This window comes from Channa argus, chromosome 3, assembly GCF_033026475.1.
Source record: "Channa argus isolate prfri chromosome 3, Channa argus male v1.0, whole genome shotgun sequence".
In the NCBI taxonomy this organism is placed as follows: Eukaryota; Metazoa; Chordata; class Actinopteri; order Anabantiformes; family Channidae; genus Channa; species Channa argus.
The window spans coordinates 23,537,576-23,561,267 of NC_090199.1; the positions used below are offsets into that span (position 1 = coordinate 23,537,576).

At 38.3% G+C, this 23,692-nt stretch overlaps 2 protein-coding genes across 5 annotated transcripts; both read right to left on the reverse strand.

Annotated features, from left to right (window-relative positions):
- Positions 1–634: 634 nt before the first annotated feature.
- On the reverse strand, positions 635–7,155 carry odad3 (outer dynein arm docking complex subunit 3). The gene is made up of 13 exons (XM_067498611.1): positions 6,947–7,155; positions 6,543–6,664; positions 6,312–6,389; positions 5,828–6,019; positions 5,596–5,697; positions 4,952–5,077; positions 4,616–4,747; positions 4,315–4,464; positions 4,014–4,174; positions 3,769–3,925; positions 3,523–3,672; positions 1,514–1,601; positions 635–1,359 (listed from the first exon to the last, which is right to left on the reverse strand). Exons 1-13 carry the CDS (start codon positions 7,023–7,025, stop codon positions 1,238–1,240), a joined length of 1,659 nt encoding a protein of 552 aa, XP_067354712.1. The 5' UTR covers positions 7,026–7,155; the 3' UTR covers positions 635–1,237.
- A 309-nt stretch (positions 7,156–7,464) lies between these two features.
- Positions 7,465–23,189, reverse strand: slc44a2 (solute carrier family 44 member 2 (CTL2 blood group)). 4 transcript variants are annotated; one of them, XM_067498610.1, is made up of 22 exons: positions 23,004–23,188; positions 16,904–16,952; positions 16,712–16,785; positions 16,275–16,359; positions 16,078–16,162; positions 15,867–15,986; positions 15,700–15,760; positions 15,432–15,558; positions 14,859–14,942; positions 14,509–14,621; positions 14,296–14,427; positions 14,112–14,211; positions 13,258–13,350; positions 13,029–13,113; positions 12,572–12,834; positions 11,781–11,875; positions 11,045–11,148; positions 10,893–10,966; positions 10,700–10,770; positions 10,513–10,601; positions 10,331–10,415; positions 7,465–8,084 (listed from the first exon to the last, which is right to left on the reverse strand). In XM_067498610.1, the coding sequence occupies exons 1-22, from the start codon at positions 23,038–23,040 to the stop codon at positions 7,975–7,977; spliced, it is 2,136 nt and encodes a 711-aa protein (XP_067354711.1). In that variant the 5' UTR covers positions 23,041–23,188; the 3' UTR covers positions 7,465–7,974. The 4 variants fall into 4 exon arrangements, with proteins under 4 accessions (XP_067354711.1, XP_067354710.1, XP_067354709.1 ...); XM_067498609.1 differs by lacking the exon at positions 23,004–23,188 and adding an exon at positions 18,901–19,106; XM_067498608.1 differs by lacking the exon at positions 7,465–8,084 and adding an exon at positions 8,700–10,076 and having other exon boundaries at positions 23,004–23,189.
- Positions 23,190–23,692: the final 503 nt, after the last annotated feature.

Consider the following 23,692-nt stretch of genomic DNA (forward strand, 5'->3'; position numbering starts at 1 on the left):
CTATTATTCTGCTAGTGACTCTGTCATATAACAGGTAAATCGGCCTAATAACCAAGATCTGGCTCCTTCAATTGTGGAGCATTTCAGAAAACAGGTAGTGACATTTCTGAAATGCTGAACATAGCAGAGATTGTTCAGGTGTTTGTGCTACATGTCTACAACCATGGGTGGCTTCACATGCAGGTTTGTGTTTTACCTTACACTGGGACAAAGCATGAGCGTCTTAATTCCGCCAACATTCACCCATGAACAAAGGTTAACATTCGTCATAGGTGTGACGTTTCAGTGCACTGCAGGCTACAGTGTATCATATCTGTAAGATAAAACCTGTTTCTTTCAGAATGGGTTGGTTTCGATCATCACAAAAATAGGTCAAAAATCCTTTGAAAAACCACATATGGTGAAGACGAAAAAAAAAGATTGTTTTAGAAAAGTGTCAGCATTGTCCTGACTGTTTTTTCAGCATTCCCATTAGGCAGCAGGGTGGAACTGTGAAATGTGAGAACGTGAGGTTGAGAAACAAGTGCTGATGAAAAAATGACACCTGACTGAGAACATTGCTGTTCTCCATGGTAATCAACTTATATAAGTAACCAGCTTTAAATTGACAAACATATCTATCGACAACTATGATCCAATACCTGTTTATTTGTGGTCATATTTTACTGTAAAAAATATGTTTTCATTTGTATCTTATGCCAGTGTGTGTCCCACACTGCCGGTACCGGTCGGACCCCTGTTGGTCGGTTTTCAACTTGTTAAATCGGCATCTGTCCCAACGGTTAGACACCTTTCTAAGTGGCTCCTCAGCTTGAACCAGTGTATGAGATGAACAGACGGAATTAACAAATCCAGTGCAATTTGTATCTTTCTATCAAACATATCCTTAATTTGAAGTAGTTAGAAACTATGTGTGGTAAGTGGGAGTGGTGTGAAAATAGTACGATATGCTGTTTGCATATCTGCATTCGTAGGACTTCCACTTTCTGTTCTTTTCACCTGTCACACAGAATCTACATGCTTCGTTGCCAATAATTCTTTGACGTCAGCTTCCTGTGTCATGGCCAAGATTCCTGGGTGGGACTGTTAAGACATAGCAATTCTAGAGGTAAAATATAAAATTGTTACAATATTTTAAAAATGCACTCAAAGGTATTTATAGGTTCTTTGTTATTAACGTAAGCTCATATTACATTGAAAATAGTTTTTGGTTTAGAGTGTTCATTGTTGTATCAGGTCAAAATTTTCCTTTCTTTTTCCATGGTTTCTTCTTGGAATTTGTCTCAATGATCAGCTGAGACTGACGCTTCAGAGCCTCTCGTGAGATGATCTCAACTTCATCTTCTTCACTTTCTTCCTCTGAGGGACAAACGGTGACAGTTTAAAATACAATTGGACTGTGTGTGTGTGTGTGTGTGTGTGTGTGTGTGTGTGTGTGTGTGTGTGTTTGTGTGTGTGTTTATGTGTGTGAGTGTGGGTATCTGAGAGCGAGAGAGAGTGACCCTAAACCCACCTTCATCAAATTCATCCAGTCTTGGGTCTCCGGGGAGTTTGACACGGGTGTTGTAAGCCGGCAGTTTCCCTTCAATCTTTACATAGAACTGTGCAGAGAAACACAGACACAAAGTGCAGATAGCCAATGATCTATGAATAGCAGAACAAGCATTTTCTATCTCAGATTTTTTTCCTAGGATGTATATCTTTCTAAATAAGACATTACTTTCCCAAGATTATTGGGTCTATTTCACTTTTGATTAGTTTAGCAAATGTATAACATTCAGAATCTATTGTATCAGACAAGGAGCCCAGTGCTTTTTACCATGACACCCTGTGTCTATACAGTTCACAAACCCTTATTAAGATGGAGACATATTTCACAGACTTAAAAAACTAGAAAATTAAATTAGATCAACAAACAATGCATAGAAATAACTAGTTACCTCAGAACTTTCAAGAGAGTCATTAATAATATTTACCATTGTCTCTATTTCTTGTTTTATATGCAAAGACCAGGCTATTTATTTTAGGTCTTTAGAAACTTAATTTCACATTTATCTTGTTTTTTTTTTTTTTAATTAAATTCGTGCTGGAAAGAAATTCTGTAAATGAGCCATTTTAAAGTGCATGATTGGAGGTTCTTCTTAAGATTTGGCCAGAAATAGATAAGTTCAGTGAGCTGTGGATGATTTCATTTTGCTAGATGTAGCTGAACTAATAACCACAGTTTTATTATTTTTAGTGCATTTAGCCTAATTGTATCCACCTATTGTGATGGTTTATTATGATAATTATTAGCACTGTGTGCTGCAACATTTTGGTGTTTATGATTTTAACATTTGAGAGTTAAGAGACCAGCAGATCCGTGTTTTCCAGTCTTAATGTTTTCATTAATGGTCCAGTTGTAAGACATTTGATCAGGACAGTCAAGCATATTCCAACTGTACCAGTCTAAAACAAGGCTGGACTGATTTTGAAATTATCAGCTCAGAGTTACGTCAGTTATAATGATTATGACCTCTAAAACTGGATGTAAGGGTAAAACTGTCAATGTCATTAGTAAATGGTCTACAGAATGTTTCACGTTTCCTGTGAAACAATCTGATATTGCTTGTTCCCAAACACAAAAGGTGCTGCCAAGTGTTACTAATCAAGAGCAAACACTCCGGGCTGCTCTGATGACTGCCACTTCATTTAGATAATTTGCAAGCACAGCAGCATGCATGCATGCTCAAATACGCTATGCTCATTTGTTGCACTGTGTAATGTAGGTGTAAGCAGAAGTCATACCGTGCTCTTTGCCAGAAAAAAAAGGCAAATACCTATATAGGACAAATCAACACTTCACAGTCAATTCCCATGCTAAAGTAAACCAATAGGGCTGATATGGCCTAAAAATAATATCACATAATATATCACATTTGATTAGTTTGTTCCTGCACAATATTGCAAAAATTCCAAATAATACAACTGATTTTAATACAATACTGGTAAACTGTACATAAATGAGAGGCAGAAAATGCTGAATTAATAATTTTAAAAGAAGCTTGAGCTTCTTATCTACTGTGGCTTCAAGTAGAAGTAGTGACAGGGTTTGCTGCAGTGTCAATGGTACTGACTAGAAACATAAAAAAGTACTGAACAGCTTCCTGTTACACAATTCATTGTATGTAACATCTAGTGACAGCCGTCAATCTCATACAATAACATTTTATAACAACCATTCATGCCTTTGACAAAACATAAAATTGAAAACTTGCTATTTTTGAGACTTTATATACCTAAGAACGCTTTCTGCTTCCCTTGTTAAGGCTGATGCACACTTCTCACAAAACACTCAGTGCACACATTAGTGCTATTAATTCTACACACATGTCCTAAAGCTCATGGGCCATAGCTCATGCATAGGTTTATGACAGCTACCACTGGAAAAAGTGGATCAGTTTTCAGTGTTGTCTTCAAATCAAGGAACTGTCCTTTAAACCACTGTGATGCTGCCTGAGAGATGGTATAGCTCTGTCTCACCTCTTCTTCCTCCATCTCCTTCATAATAGCAGCCAGATCCTTTCCTTGAAACTCCTCACACAGTAAGTGTATTTTTAGCTCACACTGGGTCATCAGCTCCACCACATACTCATCTGAGTCTGGAGACAACTCGGCTACTCTGTCCTTGCTCTGGAGAGAAAATAAAAAAGAATAGTAAACGGACATGAGCTTGGATTCCTTTTATGAGAACTGGTGGGAAAAAATGATTGCTGAGGATGCATTTACGAGAGTGATGTGTTGAAGTTTTTCTGCCAGGTGCTCCACTCCAGCTCGGACAGTATTCAGAGTTTTAACAAGCCAATCCAGGTGCTCTTTAGTTTGATCACGCCTCTGCTGCTGAGCCTGCAGTTGGTGCTCACACTCCTCCAGCATCTGTTGAGCACTGTTAAATCCACAGAGAATTTAAAAACAATATTAATTATTATCTTTGTTCAACTGCTACTATCTTCCCAGCGTTATCACTGTCGCACCTGGAGGGTATAGCCTCTCCAGAATATTTCATATCCTGGAACTGTTGAGTCAGAAGTTCCTTCTGCTCCTTGAGCTGCTGCAGGATTTTCTCATTGTCTCCTTTCAGCTTCTCCAACTGCTCATGTGTCGTCTTTTGTGAGATGAAGCGCCCCGCTACCTCCTATATGAAGGAAATATTAATAAGGTATGTAAAATACTTAAATGAAAAGTAATGAGCAGTTATGAATGACCAGTATATATGAAATGTTTGGTCATATTATACACTAGTTATAGTAAATCCTTCACCATCCACATCCACACCTGTATATCTGTGACTCCAGTGGCCTCCTTGATCTTTTGGAAAGCTTTCTCAAAAGTGGAGATAGCTTTCTCTTCTTCAACCACCATCCCGGTGGGGCTGGGGTGGGGTTCACTGCTCAGGTCATCAGGCTGCATAGGCATTCTCTGTGCCTGCAGGTACAGTAGCAATGTTTACAACCAGTACAATAAACAGATATAAGCACGTTTAATCATGTGCACATGAAAGAGTAGGATACACCATCAAGATAAAATCATAAACTAAAATAATAATCTGATGGTGTACATGCAGTATGTATCTCACCTTTCTGTCGACCTTTTCAGCCTGGGCCTTGCGTTCCTCAACCTTTTTCCTGTAGCTGGCTATAATAGTAGTATAATAGTCTCTCTCTTTGCGCTCCTTGTTTAGCAGTGCCTCCTGCTGCTGTAATTCGGTCTGTAAGGACAAAGAAACAGAAGGAGAGACGGAAAGGGAGTGGGGGAAATATAGAAAGGAGAGAAGAAAAGGGACAGGAGTGTACTGTTGTTAACTATAATACAAATACACGAGGGTATTATTTGTGAAGAATGTACATCCTCATTCTGACACTTTAAAGAAACAATGCATGTTGTTTAACATATAGAGGAAGTTGCATGTGACCTTAGCAGCTTCTTTAGACAGCTGGGCATCATTGTACATGACTTGCAGGTTGTGAAGTTCATCTCTGTGCTTTAGGATTTCTGCTTCCAGACTGTCCAATTGGCCCTGGAAAGTCAGACTTTCTTCCTGAAATGTTGGAAAAAGAAAAGTGAGGAACAAAAATAAATAAATAAAATAAATAAATATATATATATATATATAAAAATCAGCTGGATGACTTTATTAGATAACCTAAATATAAAGTTATTTAAGTTGAATGACTGCTACATTTCTAAAAATTAATAAAAGAGGTCAAGTTAAGTGCAAATAGAGGTACTTGGAGCAGGAGGCACTGTGGACATCTCACTTGATGTTAACCCAAACAAAGAGTGCCATATTATAGGCACATTAAAATCTCACAGGACAAGCTCAGCACTAGAGAGCAGTGAATGCCGAATGTTTCTAACTGAAAAAAAAAGATAAGCAAACTGTGCATAAACTATTTATCATTTTTATCATTTTTCACGGAAGGCTCTATTAATTCTATAGGTTTCCAGTGAAAAGGGGATATGTATGTCACTAGCTAATTTTTTTTAAATATGAAGTTATGCTTAGTAATTGCTTTTTGACGCACATTGGAGATGATGCAAACAAATTTGTCTAACCTGCAAGTGACTTTTGAGTTTCAGATAGTTAGTCATGATGTTCTCAGCCTCCTTGCACTTAAACTGGGTCTTTTCCAGACTGTTCTCCAGTGCTCGCAAGTTCTGAAGACAGAGACAAAAACATTATTCTAAGAGCTGTTTACATTTTTTTTGCACTTCCTTAAAAGATTAGCACAAAGTTCACAAACATTAACAAGCTTTGAAGAAGAATCTTAAGAGGTATAGTAACTACCATGGCATCTTCCTCTTTTTTTCGAGTGATAGCATCAGCAGAGTGCCCCTCACTGTTGCCCTCTGGTTTCAATCTCTGGTATTTCAGTTTCAGCTCTTCAAGGCGTTGCTGGTAGGTCTGGGTGGTGTGTTTTGAGGCATTGAGGCGCTTCATCTTGGACAGCACTCTCTGGTCTAGTGTTTTCAGAGCCTCCTGAGGAAAGCGCAGTAAAAGGAAAGGTTTAAGTGCATAGAGACATACAGTGGAAGGCAGATTACATTGTACTGATTAGAAATAAGGCTGAGAGGACTGAAAGGATTTAATTTTTGTTGTCACATAGCTGTCAACACAAACTTATGTATTAAAATTTGGGAGAGTGAATCCTACTTTGAAAATAGATCAATCAAAATGTTTGCTGTCTTTTATATGAATTTGGTAAAAATATTCTAGTCTGAACAACAAAACAATGATGTTTCTGCTTTATCTTCAGCCGCTTTGCTCTTACCTTTCCTGACATGTTGCGATAGGCATCCTTCTCGATGCCTCTGTTATGAAAGGCCACTTTAATGATACATTCATCACCCTAGGAGGTAAAAGAACAACTTCAGCTACACTGTAACTGCCGAAAAACAAAGGTACGATCTGTTTAGTTGCATTGTATCTGGTAGAAATGAAAAGCAATCAGAAACAAGGAAAAATATTAACTAAAATTTAGTGTGGACCCAAGTTAACTCACTGAATTAGCCTCTGCCAGTTTTTTGTAGAGCCTCTTGTTGTCCTGCCTTAGCTGCTGGATGGTCTCTCTGTTCTTCTTGATGGTGGCCTGAGAGGTCTCGTAGAATGCAGTTCTGTCGCCCTCTGGTGGACACGTTTAATAATTACAACAATGATATGTGGCTGCAAGTGTCCAAATGTTCACTAATGCTGCTGCAAAACGTAGCAGCAGTTTCTGTTGGATGCAACGCTAGTTATGGGCTTGCAGAAGTTAGTCATATGGTTAATGGCTAAAAAATTTCTTGTAACATTCACGTGGCAGCTAGCGTAGCTAACGTTAGATAGCGATCTATCTAACTAGCCAACTGTAGCAGAGCTCACGTTCTTTGGCATGAACAGAAATCAATGATCAAGAAACCCACTTACCCAGCACCTGTATTTTACGCTGCATCTCCAGTATCTGGTCATGCAGGGGAGGTTTCATTTTGTCAGTAGTGAGCGGCATTTTCTACTGCGTTACCGCTGTAAACAATTTGCGAAGAAAATACCGTCGCAATCGGTGCAGGCTTCACCCAACGAAGTGCTCTGTTAGTGTGTTGTGTTGCTTAGCAACCCGTAAACTGAAAGTGAGAACCAGGGTTTCAAAGTCCGGTAGTGCAGCGGCTGCTACGATCATACATAAGCCTTTCGCCATTGGTTCTCATTAAAAGAGGCTTAATGTTTTAAATAAAACAATAAATTATTAGGCAAATAATAAAGCAAAATGCTCCTATAATAAATACGTTCCATTGACATTTTAAGGAAACTTTAAAGCAAACAATAAAACAGCACGTTTTTATTTTACATGTATAAACGTAAGAAGCAGTAACACTTCTTTCTCTGAAAACTGTTATGGAGATAAAGTTTTATTAGTTTGTAAATGAAAAGGGATTTACACACTTGAATAGCTTACATCAATTATGGGTTTTATTACATTCACTAAAAAGTACAAGGGAAAAAAAACACACACACAAGCTATTAGATATCAATAGTTAAAATTTTAACCACTTGAGTTGCAATCTCTTAAGGCCTTAAGTATGTCTGAACTTTTCCATGAGTGAAGTTTAGCAATTTTGCTTTGGTGAGTTTCAAACAGTGCAACATGCTTAGCTTAAATAATAAAGCAGAGCTTTACTCGTGTATCAACAGGCTAGAGCGGGCAGAAATGACATCTCATTAACTGTGTAAAAGAAAACAAATATGACACAAAACAACGTACTCTTTCGATTAATTCACTGCAACTTTCATATTCCTTCTGTAATACAATCACCTTGTTGGGCCAGTATGTAGTGACAATGCACTTACATACCAAAGGATGACTGATATACAGACATTAAAAAAATCCCATTTGACAACTAGTATAGTACTAGTGCGCACACACGCGCACACACACACACGCACACACACACGGTGATTTAATCTACAGATTTTGCAACTTCATTGGACTTCTTTAGGAGGCTCAGCAGGTTCTGTGACATGAAATATGGCCTCTCTGCTGATCCATCGTTGCGCTCCAGGTCCTCCACTGTGACATGAACAGAAGTAGTTGAGGCACAACATGCTAACATTGATGCTGATATAATTATCCTAATCATGATTGTTCTTTCAGCTAATTGAGATATAAAGGGCCACTAAGACATTTAGTATTGAACTAGTGAGATACAGTTACTGAATAATGAAAAATTAATAAAACAGTGTTTTGCTGCCCTAATCTAACCTCCTAAGGGTTAAGAAATAAAAAACTGATTTCTTTTATAAATAACAGTCTACTCTGACTTTTCTTGACTTGTTGACTACTTTTATGTTCTTTCTAGATACAATTCTGCAGGTATTTTCAAATCTTTTTAGTCAACAAGGAGTAGTTGTTATAAATATGTCCATTTGGCTTTAAGTACATAAGTGGTTTTTTTTTTTTGAGTTTAGAGAGCTTCTCTAGATCCAGGAAACATATACAATTAATTTACAGGCTCTGTTATAATTCTCATAGTAAGTAATTCAGTTCAACATGCGAAACTACATGAGTGCCACTTTAATACAAAAATCAGCATCTCTGCTGACTTTGTTGGATGTGAAAACTCACCTCCTCCAAGCCGACGGACATCCGTGACACACAAGTTTACCCATAACAGAACTAATATCATTAAATACAATCACCTTTAATCGAGTTTTACATCCACTAAATATGGAATGTCATAAGTCATTTCACTGGAAAATCAATTTACATCTTTCACAATGTGACAAACATGAAAAAAGGTACAAAAGCATCCAGAGATTAAGATGTTAGTTGCGAGCATTCAGAAGGCCATATCAACACCATGCAGCACTTAAAGATAGGGAGATAGGGAGAAAGATACGGACAGAGCAAGGTGGTTGGGTTCAGTAAACAGCTGGGGCGTCCGCAGGGTAGGTCACAATGGCTGCGTCATGGAAACACAATCACAGCAATTACGCCAGTCCGAAATATCAAGGCATAGTAGGTGGCTATGCAATACATGGGATCCCATTTTGGTGAGAATCTCAACAAAAGTACAGTATTAATACAGAATATCAAATGTGTTTAAAACATTTTGGCGTCAGCTGGTATTATTGTAAACAGTGAAAGAGATTCACCATTGATTGAGATGTGTTTGTTCTGACTGTAAACCCGGCGTATAAGTGTTTCTGAAGTGCATTCATTAACAGGATTAAGACAACAATTATTAGTGACAGTAATCAGGCACAGGGTCAGCACTCACAATGTTCCACAGATCTTCACAATATAGAAACCAACAACTGCTCTAAAACCAACACAACAGAGCATTTTATCAAGCTACAGAGATGCACTGGGCTTTTGACCTGCTTGTGTCCATCACAGTCCTCTCCAGCTAGACGTCACATCACTCACATAGCAAGGCGATCGGGCATTTTAGTTTACTTAATGCCGTACATTTAACAGGTCCATAATCACAAAGCTGTTGGTGCAGTTCTTTCATATTTCACACGAGGTTTTATCAAGGCTCACTATTTTGAAATAACGTTACTGCTAACATCTACTCCTGTGGCACAGATGGTGGGGTTTCTTCCTTGGATTCTTCTTTTTCCACTGCCTTTTTATCAGTCTCCTCTTTCCCAGCCTCATCAGCTGGGGGTGACACTGCCTCTGTCTTCTCCCCCTGTTTTTCTGCCAGTTCTTTTTCGTCTGCTTCCTTCTTTTCAGACTCCTGGGCCGGACTGAGCTTTAGTTCCCCTGTCTTCTCCTCTTTTGGTTCGTCAGCATCTGTCTTGGACTGCAGCGGTTGCTCTTCTTCGTTGCCTTGCTTCAGCACCTCCTGCTGTTTCAGCTGGATCTCTCCATCTTGTTGCTGCAGAGGCATTTCCTCTTCCAGTTTCACCTCGTCCACTTGTTTTGCAGAATCTGCCTGCTCAACGCCATCTTGATCTTCCTCTAACCTTTTTGTTTTGGAGAGGATCTCATGCAGCTTGGGGGACATGAAGTAAGGCCTTTCAGACGAGCCGTCATTTCTTTCCAAGTCCTCGCCTTATGAGTGTGTAGAGATGTGTGTAGTGCATTTAAGTGCATGAAAAATTAATGGAAAATTAGGGGGAAAATGAAGAGTAAAAAAAGGGGTTGTGTGAAAATAAACATAAAGTGAAAAACAAGACAAAGAGAAGAGTAGTCAGAAACATTTCACAAAGAAAAGAAAAGCAGTAGCTTAGCTTGAGACTGTTTTATGAGTCCTTGAAATCAGGCAGAAGACAGAGGCTCTACAGGGCAAATGCAAAGGTACTCACAGAAGCAGAGGAAGAGCGTGTCCACACACATGCCGTACACGCTGAAGAAGCCATGGGCGATGAGGTAGGATCCCACCACCACTGTCTATGTGGACAAAATCACATACATGTCAGGACTTGTCTTGTAGCATTAAAAGTGAGCTCAAAACTATGGATTACTTCATAATATGGGAACTTCTTACCAGTATTGGAACCCAATAATAGTTTAAAGATGGTGCAGCATTCTCTACTGCTTTAATCCTTCCAGAGAAGAAGAAGAAAGAGAAGATTCCTATATGGAAAAAAAGTGTTTTTTAGTTAAACTAGGAAGCCAAACAGAACACTAGACTGCAGAATAGACACGTTGGGTTTCCAAAGAAACTCCCTTACCAACAATCCCAACAATGAGGAGCTTTCCAAGGAACAGCAGGAAGTCAGTCACTTTATCTAATACAGCCACCCTGTGTTGTGGGTACAGTGCAAAATACAAGAGGGATTCCAATTAAACTAGGCTGGGAACAGCTTATGTTGTCAAAACATACAATAGTCTAATAATTGTAGAAGTAATGTAATGAAATCCCACCTCACAATATTCCTCATGAGAAGGAAAAATGCATCTCGAGCTGAGGTACAGAAGTTTTTCCCATAAACTGCAATCTGGAAATACAAAATGAATTTATAAGCAGATCAAACACCACATCTCTTATGCAGCTGTATCTGTCAGGAAGAACTTACCATGATGTAGGCATTTCTGTTGAGGAACTTAATACATTTTTCAAGACACCAGAAGCAGCACTTCATGCAGCTTAACAAGAATTTTGCAAACTTGTTCTGTGCACCTGAAGGATGAGAGCAAGAATATTATGAGGAATTACGTTCTACATTGATAGGTTTAAGTGTCTCTGTTGCATAAAATACACCATAGAAGACTTTTTTGTGAACTTACAAGATCCTGCAGACAGACAGTGTGAAAAAAGTATAGAATGTGTGTCGTGGGATTGAGGTATAAAAAGATTTACTCTATGAAAGTTGTTAAACAAACTTGTTAGGGGAATAAATTAATGTTGGGATCTACCATAATAGCAATAAAGACAAGGTTTGCCATCATAACACAAGTACCTAGTTTATGTACACTTAAGTAACACAGGTAATCAAGAAATTACTTTATATGCACTTAGAAAACCTGGTTACTGTACTTCTGTGTATATATTAAGAGGTATCAATCAATCAACAACAACAAATCAAACCAATGCACTAATTATTTTGACATTTTACTGGCACAAAAACTGGGACTAATTATTGTTGACATTGTGAACATTCTTACTATAGATCACATGTCATCCATGGTGATGGCTTTGAGAATAGCTCTTAAGAGCTTTCAGCTCACTCAGTGATAAAAGCAATGAAGTGAAACAGGTAGTTATAACATTGATTACTGAATTTAAGTTGGTCTGAGTTTAAAATTTCTTACCTTTCAGCTTGTGATCCAGGTACTCTAGAAGGACCCTGATGACCTGAACCATAGATAGGATTAGAGAACCAAATGCCAGGGATCCTGTGTGGTATCTACACAAGAGGAGTAAACAGAAGCAGACTGTCAAATGGCACTAGATAACATCACTTGGAGGACAGTTCAGTTCGGATGATGTCTTCTCATTGCTCAAACTATGGAGGTTGTAATTATGGTCAACCTGCTTTTCCAGAGCTCCCCCGGATAATATTATCTGAACTCCTAATGACAAAACTCTTTTGATGCTGTCTGGAGGCATTTTTCAGCCAGAAGAAAAGAAATATTTTAAAATTGGGATGTCAGAGAGAAGTTTAAAAGCGTTATTGTATATTTACACCCTAAACTCCTTGCTCCAAGATCAGAGCAAGTAACAAATTGGCAAAGTTGCCCATTAAGAAACAAAGGACATAAAATCTAGCTTTGCTTTCGATTTTTTAACTGAATATTTTGGATAACAAACAGCAGATTAACTGCTTTTCTCTATTTAAAATAGGCTAAATGAATTGTGAAGACTTGCTTGATGGTAAACCGTTTAAAATATCACAATAATAATTTCTAAAAAATCATTTTCATTTGTTGTATTTTTTTTTCTTTTATTATGTTTGTCAGTTTTAAGTTATGAAAACTCTGAGTTTCCTCTGTAAGTGTTAGTTCACCCATACTTCAAATTTAACTTCTGTGGTTGATGAACCTACATTCTTAAGTACCCGCCCAGGTCTATACAAAAGTAGAAGACAAATTCTGTCTCTAACCTAAGAGCACGTCCCAGTGATGAGAAGATAGGGGAGGAAGGAATATCATCTGGCTTCTTGAAGGCCCAGTAATACGAGGCAAAGGCCCCCGACAGAGTGACCTGACCAAGGGCTGTCACAAAGTTGGCACACCAGAAGAAGAGGAAGACGTTGTAGAATTGGAACAAGATTAGGTATCTGTGGTAGAGAGTCTCCCCACCATAGAAGGCAAACAGGCACTGTGCATCAGGACACTGAGCTGAGGCATTAGAAATGTTGAATGTCTGGAAAAACAAATAATAATTATTGAGACAATTTTTCATACAGCAACAAAACAAACTCTTCCTAAAAGATAGAGAAAGAAATATTAACTATGTATTCGGCTTTTGGACAGGCCCTTCTGAAACTATTACCTCACACATACAGTGTATTCTACCGTATCATTAAATTAAGTTGACAGTGACATTTAGAGACATACCTGTGGGTCGCAGGTCTCTCGTGAGTATGCACACTCAGAATTGTTAAACACTTTGTACACCTGCTCATTAGAGGTGGACAAGAAACTGGTCAAATATGTTAAGGAAACTATGCCAACAAGGGGAGGAGATGTATGAAAATGACAAGAGTCATCTGCATCTACATGCCTCTACTGAAATACTAGTTTTTTATTTGTTATCTTTAACCAACATCTAAAAACTGAAGGATACACAGCTGTAACAGCCCAGTATGCAATCACCACGGCCAAGAGGGCAAAGGTCAGCAGTGGGTAGAACAGAGATGACATCACGTGCCCAACAGCTCTGACAAAATAGACAATGGTTAAAGTATTTGATGCAATTTAAAACAACCTTAATTATATAAAAGAAAGTGCTTTCTGTACAACAAAATCAGATCATCACAACTGTTAAGTGATGTTTAAGTGTAACAACTAAAGGACTCTTTTATATGTTAAGGTTATACAGCATAAATATATTTGTTCACCTATAGGGGGAAACATGATTGTGAATGCAGAATAACCTTGATATGCAATTACATTAGAAAGCTAAAAGTGTGTGAGCAACCAGTTAGTTATTTACAGATCTATCAAACATAGAACATGATTAGCAATAATTTGAACACCCGGACAACGTAAGTCCAATATACAGTCCAATTTTAACTGTGCTAGCTGCTAAATGCTCTACCTGCAGTATAATATTGAACAAGTAGAAAATAGTCAGTTTTTCAGGGCTTTGTAGCTAAACCCAAACAAAAAGGGTTAATAGAAGCTGTGAAAATGAAACAAAACATTAAGGCTAGGTGAAACAAAACCTAAATATTTAGGTAGTATAATAACAAAATGCAGAAAATCTGCATAATAAAGTGACAATTCTGTGTGAGCATTAAAAGGTGCACACACAGAACTGATTCTTTGTTCAAAGCAGAAATATTGACTGATGCAGCTTTAAATATCTGAGTACATCCAATCACCTTTTCAGTTCATCTAGGAAAAGAGAAGCAAATGATGCCTCACAATGTACAACTGGAATGAATAAATAACAATAAATAATCAACTGGGACTGACCTGCTGGCCTCTTTGATGAGCGCGATGGCAAGCAGGATTCTCTTCCTGAGGAAGACTAGTAGCAAGATGATGATGACCTCCACAATAGCGAGGATGATCACTGCAAAACAGTGAATTACAATAATCAGAATACAATAACAGTTCATACAGAGACAAAGGTCAAGAAGAAAAAGTGTGTGCAAACCGAAGGCCAGCCAGGTCTGTCTGATTTGCAGGTAGACAGAGAAGTCCGTCTGGAGGCCCAGGTCACGGATGGTGACATCAGCACCAGGCTCTCCCTTCAAACTGGAATACTCCATGTAACAATGAACGATACCTAAGAGGATTTTAAAATATTTAGGCGCTTTATTCAATATCATTGAAAGCAGAAAAATCTTCATAATCTCCAAAATCTTACCATATCCAATTACTAGAATAACCAAAACAATCATGACCCACACCATAATACCAGCCAGGTATCGCAGCAGGACGATGAAAATCAAGCTGATGACCATGGCTATCAGCAGACCACTGGAGAAGTGACAAGTGAAACATTTTATTATATGAAGAATTTACAACTGTCTCAGCATTTTCACCCTGTCAGTAGCAGAAAGATATGTTCTTCACATACAGTTATAAAAATTTCATCTGTGAGTTTGTGCTTAAACAACTGTAGTATTGCCCTTGCCTGTCTAAAATGTAAAAGTAAATATGGAAAAAGATGGTCTTTTTTAAAATGTGTAACTAGTAAAGAGCAGGGAGACTCACAGCAATATCCAATGCCAAGACTGAGTGTAGTCCTCAAAGATTCTCATAGCCACCTGGCGAGCTTCAACAGCAATATTAGACTTCCTGTAAGAAACAGAAATCGCAATTAAAATTAGCAACCACTGTCTGAAACTTTGGTAAAAAAAAAGATTTAACAAGTCAAATATAGTAAGCCAATAGCTGGCACATCAATAATTAATACTGGTTGAATAATTAAAATGCAGCGGAATTTAGTGGGTATGTATAACATCAGTGGAAAAATTGTAGATGTAGATACAGCCAATTTCAGCTAGTTCCTGTGAAGGTAATATTCCTCATAAACCATTTGTGCATGCAATGTTTTTCTTCCATGCTTCATTTTCCTATGTATACATCTGCACAGACACATGTAACAGTACCTATAGCATTGTAAAAGCAAGTTAGCACTAATTAGGTAGACTAAGTTCCTGTTTTACACGCTTAAGAAACAAAATGGTAGCTGACTTTATGATGCTGAATTTAAAATGTATATAATGGACAAAGTTTTTATATTAGCCTTGCTTTGTCACATTGCATAGAGTGAAAGGGACTCACTTGGATGCCTCCAGGACCTCTGTAGCATTGACTTTGACGCCCCCCTCAGTTTCTATGACTGTTTCGTTGCCCACCACCACCACCCCACCTTTTAAAGTACCCAAAGCCGGAAGGCAGCGACGCGTAACTGTAGAGAGAGAGAGAGGGAGGATATTGTCCATTTAAATATGTTTCTATTTGTTTCAAAAGAGAAGAAATTACACACCAGCTTGTTATGTGGGTGAGAATGCAGTGAATACAGGCAGCCTTGAACAAACATGTCACTTACAGGCTTTACTGGGCATGATTATAGCTGGACACAAGCCATCCCTTAGGATTTCAGGAGGACTCTGAGTAAAGTAAAACAGGACTAAAATATAGTGCTTCCAAACATTTTTTTCATACTATAAATTTTGTGGTATTATTTCAGAATGCATAGAATTAAAGTGTATTTACCAATTTGGTGAAATTCACTCCTTCCTTGCAGTATTGTTGGTAGTATTGACGGTCTTTTTGGCTTCCTAGCTTGGCTTTTATCAGGGTAAGATGCCTGTCTGGACAGCTTTCCACACATAACTGGACACAAATAGCAACATATAGAACAGTCATGATAATTAATGGGATTGATAGAAATGATACATCAGTTGCATAGCAGCTTTTTTCTGACCTGTGTAGTGGGACACTGAAACTCCAGCAGCACCAGAGGACTGGCACATTTCAGGATGTTAAAGTAGAACAGAAGAGTCTTCTTCCTGTTGTATTAAACAAAGAAATCAAAACTAATAAGATCAGAGTACAGCAATTCATATAATCTGAAACGTACAGTTGCATGTGAAGACAACATATTTTTACTATGTAACTCACTCCAGAGGGGTTCCAGCTTGTCCACAGAACTGCCCCCTGCTGTCTGTAGGGTAAATCACTTTCCTGGGGTCACCCTGAGACCAGGCTGCACAGTGCAAAATTCAAATCATTGAGAACACAAGCGGACATTAAATCATGTATTGCATTATTATTAAGCTGAATGTTGCTTTGTTTGTATAAATATGCATTTCCCTGCAAGCAACATTTAAACAAAGCTCTGATCACCCTTTAAATAAGACACAAAACAAGGTATTTGGTCTTAACTTGTACAAAATCATGTTACTGACTGTGACTGATAAACAGATATTTACAAAACATCAAACCATACAATCAAATCATACCATGTGATCAATAGAAAGAATAGAACATTTTAAAATAAATAAAACTCTAATTGTCTAAAAATTATACATATTGCAGTGAATGAAGAGCAGTCTTACCAATGATCCCGACCGCAAAGTATCCCAACAAGGCTATCATAAAGAGAATACAGCAGAGGATATCTGTGCAGCCCCTGAGGTCAGGATAAGACGGGAGAGGAGAGGAGAAGAGACGAGAAATAGTGTTGTCACTTTTTGTGTTTTGTTCTACAAAGAGGTAAAAAATAGTAGTGACAGAAACAAATGTTTTACCTGTTGTGAATCGGTCCTTTAAAGTTTGGGTCAAACTTCCTAGACTCCCCTGAGGATAAAAAGAAACAATACGCTTGTTAATACCTCTACCTTCAAACTGAATTTGAGATTTCCAACTTCAATCTCCCATTTATGACACTGTAAAAAAACAGAACATGTGCATTAAGGCTAGTTAAACAAAACCTGTGGTTTTACTTCAGGGACTGACCCTAAACTATTTATTGTATACAGTGAAATCATAAAGGAAAGCTTAACTACAACTACAGGAAACAATGTAGGTCACCCATCATGTAGAGTAGTTAACCATCTAAAACAGTAGCACTTCAAACCTCCAATGATTAATCTTCATAGGAACATTTGTCCAATAATAATAATAATAATAATAATACATCCATGGGCTTTGGCAAAAGTGACATGTAAAATTGTCATGTTTAATGCAATAACATAAAGTATGTATTTAATAATTAATTATATATGGTAATAAGAAATGACTGTACAGACAAATGTCCCTGTCTCTCTGTGCCCATAGTAAAATGTACTCTGTAAACTCTAAACTACACAGTATAAATATGAGCACCTCCTGGCACAATTAGTGCAAATGTTTAAGAATGACTGTAATACCAGAGCATAAACATATAGAGTATTAAATACCAATTGTAAAACTGATTAGGGACTTTATGTCCATTATGTTACTATTTTCTGACATTTTACAACCAAACAACTAATCAAGAAAACCATCCACAATAAGTTGCATCTATAACTAAAATCAGACAGGCATCATACTGTATGGGACTGAAGCTTTAAAAGGTCAATGGACAAATTATTTGCATATGTTGATGTGGCCTTTGAACTATATTTCTTCATCCGTTATCTGTAACTGTATATTGTACAGCATAGCAGGTGCCTCCTATCCCAGCGGAAATTTGGTGAGAGGCAGGACAGAGACACCATGGACAGATTTCCAGTCTCTCTCAGGGCCAACACAGAGAGAGAGAGACACGCTGACAGACAACCATTCACACTCACATGCACACCATAATGACTATATAATTGCAATTTACGCTAAAATTGGTTGTGCAAGACACAGACATTCATATGTAGACGAACAAAGAAATCTCTTGATTTAATGCAGGAAAAGAACATTTTTCTGTTAGTTAAACAGGCAATGTAGCTAAAAATCATGGGTTGAATATGTCTTTGAACACAAACTCTAGAGTGTAACTAAGACGTGCATGACAACAATATATGGGTAACCCCATGTATTGGCAAAGGCAGGACATTCTTCAGAACAAAAGGATGTTTTTGCGTGACGTTCATGCCTAGAAACCCACAAAATGGCTCCCCGCCAATAGTGGGGTTCCTATGGACATCACCAGCCGTCATAGAAACAGTCAGCAAAGGAGAAGCAGCAACTTAGCCCACGCTCCCTACAGTGCAATCATCATGAGCTAACAATGTGAGTATGATTGCAAAAAAAAAAAAAAAAAATTTAAAAACCACAACTTCATTTTACAGAGGACATTTAGCTTGGCTTGCATGAATATCGTCTCTTTAAGCAACGTCCTCCTGTGCAACAGCCATACCCTCTGAGTAACTGCATATCCTGTTAAATGACTGTAAACATCTGCCACACCTTCACAACAATTCACATGACAACGTAGCATTTTACCCATTTTAAATGCCGTTCTTTAAAACAGAAAGTTGGAGACAAAGCCCGGACACATATTGTTACTGCCTACTGCCTTCCACACACACGGACAGACCCAAACGCAGACACAGACCTACTGCCCACAGATATGAAACATTTCTGCAGTACGGCATCCCAGCTGAATGTAATATACGACTTCTAACAGGCTACTAACAGTCACATTAGCAAACCATGAGCCTTTTGTCAAAAAGGCTTAGATCTGACAAGCCTGGGTGAGGTCCACAAGACGTTTCACAGCACATCAACTTCCACCTTATAATAAATCCAACTGTGCAGACTGTTACAGTACCTTGTCTTTCGTATTTTGTCATTTCGTCGTTTTTCAGAATTTCTCTCATGAACGAAGTTATAGATGTCTTTCAGTGTGCTGTGTATAGTAGTTTCTTTTCTTGAAGTTGTCTTCCTGTATGTGGTCTGTGTCCTCTGTCCTTACTCATGTCTTCCTTTTATCAGTGCACTGCCTCTCTTTGCTCCCCCTCTTTGCTCATGGGCTGCCTGGGGAATTGCAGCAAAATAAGTAATGATAGGGGAATTGAGAGCACAACTCAGAAGACTTGTGGCGCCTGCGTTTACACACAAACACACGACAAAAGTGTGTGAGTTTTACACTTGTGCGTGGTTGTTCCGTGGAGGGTGAGTGCCCCGAAATTAAAATGGTCTTTAAACGCAGCACAGTAACAGAAGATTTTGCCTAATATTTCTAGGCCACAAATCAAAAGTGATAAACTGTGGCCACTGTTTCCTTGTTACAGCAGTTATGTTTGTTTCAGGGTGCAACACACACAGAGCAGCTGCACCTTGCAGTAGTCACATGACCCAGAAATAGGTCACTTCTGCAACACAACACTTGACAACGGCTATGCCAGAATACGCTGCTATTACACATTTCAGTCCATGAGAGATTCATTTCTTGGTTCCCGATTTCTATTTTGAACTGCAGACAGCAGCTTGTTGCATCATTATGACATCCACCTTTAAAGTAGTTTTAAATACAAACTTTAAATCACTAACTTCCTAAACAATTGTCACAAATAACTTGATATGTGCATCAATTAGACAATGACTTGGTTATGGCGACAATGAGACTGAACTGCACATCAGAGATAGGACCATCTTAATGGTTTTCTTGTCGGCTAAACACTGCTACCATGTGACAGACTGGCAACATGTCAGAGCAAGAAAATACAATTCTAACTATTGAGCTCACAAATGTGCCTAGTTCATAATCACTGTTATGCCCTTGTCCATAGAAATTCAGGCTTTGTTCATTTTATACAATACAATATGCTGCTTGATTAGCAGTATAGCAGAACGGGTAAATATTTAGAACAATCTTTTGTACTTTTTGCTGAGGTTTGAGAAACCACTACTATACATACATATCAAATATCATCATTAGCAACATGCTGACCAGCTATTTTGGCTCAGTGTAAAGGAAACCAACTCATTAACTAACATTTAACTCAGTCCCTTTGTGTGTTTCAACTGTAGAAATTTACAGTTTTTCAAGTGGTATTTTTGTCACTGTTTCTTGGCTGAGAGCTGTTACTTCCTGGAGTTACAAAAAAAAAAAAAAAAAAACTGTCATCACAAAAAACGAAACTATCACATGGAACTTTGATACGATCGCAGTACTTCAAAACAAACAAGATAACAATTTGCTAGCTGGCAGTAGGTTATACTTACACACAAACATTAGTCTGGTGTCAGTCTTTGCACTGATCTCTGAGCGAGAATATGAAAGAGCTAACTTTCCCAAATAATATAATAATATAATTATAATAATATTCCCAAATATTCAGAAAAATATATTGTGATTATTAGCAAATAACTTTTTACCAGGCTGACAAAAGGAACATTTTGGCTAAGAAAAAAAAGCTAAAAATATGACAATAACCTTTAAGTTAATTTGCATAATGTTTTTTATTGTATTGTAGTTATAAAATTAGGAGGCTTCATATTTTTTCAGCATCTAAAAAAAACTGTGATATAGGTCTATTGGGGTAATGTAATATTGGGTTGTAACATTGTATAGTGTGCAATATTATGTAGACCTACATAAAACCGTTGAACCTATGTTGAGTACCCTGGCTTTGGTCTTTATTTATTGGGTGTACTTTCACTGAGACCCCACTTCTTTTACAGGAAGGCTCTGATGAGCTTTCTGTTGACTTCTGGTCTTATTCCCACGCCTTGTCAACACTCTTTGTTTATAAATCTCCGTTTCCTCTATATTAAAAAAACCTAAACATTGAAATAGAGTTTTCCATCAGCCGTTCACCTGTAGTAACATCTGTAAATGTGAGAAAAGCAGCTTCATCAGAGCCTATTGGTGCCATAAAACAATCCGTGATTGTGGTGAAAAGAATTCCTGCAGAGGTGTTGTTGTGTATAGGCTGCCAAATGTCTGGGAAATGGTCTAAATAATGCAATAATGTCAATCAGCTACAGTATATGTGGTAAGTATAAGATAGAGGTTGAGGCTAAATTTATAATATATAATTGACTTTAATGTAAATGGTCATTTATTAATAATTAAGTCTCTGCATTTGCTGATTATTGCCTACGTTTAACAATCAACTGTGTGTGTGTGTGTGTGTGTGTGTGTGTGTGTGTGTGTGTGTGTGTGTGTGTGTGTGTGTGTGTGTGTGTGTGTGTGTGTGTTATAGGAAGTAATGATGTCATGACTGCTGTGATTCACTAATGAGCCCGGAGGGGTTATCAGATAAACCCTTTTTAGGCTACCTTAATGGGTTTGTGGCTACTGTGTTTGTGAGCTTGTGTGTGTATACAGATTTTTACAAGCAAGTACACATTATTAGGAATAAAGCAAAGGAGTCATAATGTTATCTATTCAGTGCATTTTGGATAAATTGTTTACAAAGGCAGTGATTAAATGAATTACTGACAACTATTGTATGTGTGCACTGCTGTTCTACTACTGTAACAAAAAGCGGCCACTGCCTCAAAAAGCTAAATTTTAAACCCCATCACACACATTTTAAAGGCAAAGATAAAACACATGTGATCTGTGGCTCTGTTCATCACAGTCACAACTTGGATCCAATAGCAACAGTTTTGTCTCATTTTCACAAAGCAACAGCCAAGGTCCAAATGACAAGTGATCATTGTAAAACTGTCAGCAGAATTGCCATTGTGTGTGTGTGTGTGTGTGTGTGTTTGTGTGTGTGCATGAAGTGTGTGTGATAATGCATCCAAGTGTTTGCCAGCTAAATATTGACTGAAGGCCCCTTGACTGTGTCTGCTGCTGAGTTGGTAGAGCAGACAAGGCTGGGCACAATCCAGACAGTTCAAGCTGCAGCCTGCCTGCCTGCCTGCCTGCCTGCCTGACGGCCTACATGTACTCTGGCCTAGTCAGAGTAAAAGGGCTGCAGGTTTTGACCTTTTAGAGTTTGTACAATGGGGGCCGAACAAAAGGAGGTGTTAACATGGTAACTAGAAAGCAATAAGAAAATGCTCAGCAGTTGACTGATGGACGAAGATGTGCATGTATGGGATGTGGGGAGCATTTTACATCATAAAAGAAGGAATATCTCTGTGTATCTCTGTAAGGCAGCATTCATTCAGACTTCCTAATAAAATGCCTGCATGAAGACTAAAGATTACTTTTGAGCAGTCGACGACCATCCTGTCATGTAAAAGCTGACACATGAATAACAGGAATTGTGGAAAATTGATGACTCATCAGTCCATATGAAACACAATCCAGCCCCAACAGGACCACAGCAGACTGCAGTAGGCCACTAAGTTGGTACTAGTGGAGAAAATGCATGTGTGACACACATAATAATCAGCAGTGAGTCATGTCTTTGGCTGGCGTTAAGATGATTTTACTTTCCAGTGCATGTCAATGCAAAGAAATTACTGTGAGCAAAAGCAATGAAAATCTGTGAAGTGCATGAATTTCTATGTTTTTCCAAGTATCTGTTTGTGTGTGCATGTGCATCTGTTAATGAAACCACCATGTCAATCTAAAAAACACCAAACGTTTTTTTCTATTTAGCCCTGAGGAAAACACAAAAAACCAAAAATACTATCCATGCATCTGTTCTCTCTCAGCACAGAATAACCTAAATATGAGGCCAATAAATAACTTCAGTCAAATACAACCCCCCTTTGCAATAATTCTCCCCGTTTCCCCTGTGTATTGTGAAAAAACAAAATTAGAGACAAATTCAGTGCTTATTTTCTACGATTAAAAGACTTCCCTGAAAAACAAACGTGGAGGATGAGAACGGCTACAGTTCCTATGTGGATAAGACCCATGAGGTCCACACCCATCCATCCATTGCAGTCATTGTTTCCATTTTTTTGCCCGTTCAGAGAAAATCAAACATCGTGCAAAGAGTAGTAACCTTAAGCTCCTCTTACCGTATTTGGGGTCGGGTTTTTTCTCCTCCAGCTCCATTCTCACACGCTGCTCGGCTCCTCACTGCTGATCAGACCTTGGACAGGAGAGTTACCATAGAAATGTCGAGGAAAAAACATCAATAACAGTAGCTGATTGCGAGATCTACAGAGCAGAGGAGGAGACAGGGACCATCCCAAACCAAAGTGAGACACGGCACATGCCAGACTGACGGAGGGGCAAGACAGCCAATAAGAGAGCTACGATTGGTTGATTGGCAGCCGCTACAGCCATTTGGGGAACGCTTTAACGGGACACCTCTACTTCAGCGGAATGTGGGAGTGTTTGTATGGGGAGTAAATGGAAACATGCGTTCACGAGTGACCTATAGGGGGCGCTTTAGCAAATAAATAAGCAGATTGTTTAGTGAGCCTATGTCATCTATTTTTATATCGTTATTTGATGCGCTCGCGTCTGGAAGGAAACTTACAAGCTACTACTACTAATATTACTACCACCACACTTAGTTATTAGACGAGTGTTTCATTCCAAATCATTCTTCTTATGCATGGAAACATGTTTGGCAGCTTTTTTTCTTTTTATGCCTCCAGATAAACTCGCTAATGAACCTTCTGCAGGATCACTACACTGCAAACTGACACTAACCCATGGTTCCAAACTCCATGTGTGTGGAGGTGAGGTCCTGAGTGGA

Coding starts and splice junctions, on each gene's coding strand:
- odad3 (XM_067498611.1), bottom strand. CDS start 7,025: ATGCCGCTCACTACTGACAAAATGAAACCTCCCCTGCATGACCAGATA. Junction 6,020..6,311: donor ATCGCAACATGTCAGGAAAG/GTAAGAGCAAAG, acceptor CGCTTTCCTCAG/GAGGCTCTGAAAACACTAGA. Junction 5,078..5,595: donor AACTCAAAAGTCACTTGCAG/GTTAGACAAATT, acceptor CCAACATTTCAG/GAAGAAAGTCTGACTTTCCA.
- slc44a2 (XM_067498606.1), bottom strand. CDS start 18,949: ATGAGAGAAATTCTGAAAAACGACGAAATGACAAAATACGAAAGACAA. Junction 13,114..13,257: donor TACTGGGCTGTTACAGCTGT/GTATCCTTCAGT, acceptor ATATTTGACCAG/TTTCTTGTCCACCTCTAATG. Junction 10,602..10,699: donor CCTCATTGTTGGGATTGTTG/GTAAGGGAGTTT, acceptor TTTTCCATATAG/GAATCTTCTCTTTCTTCTTC.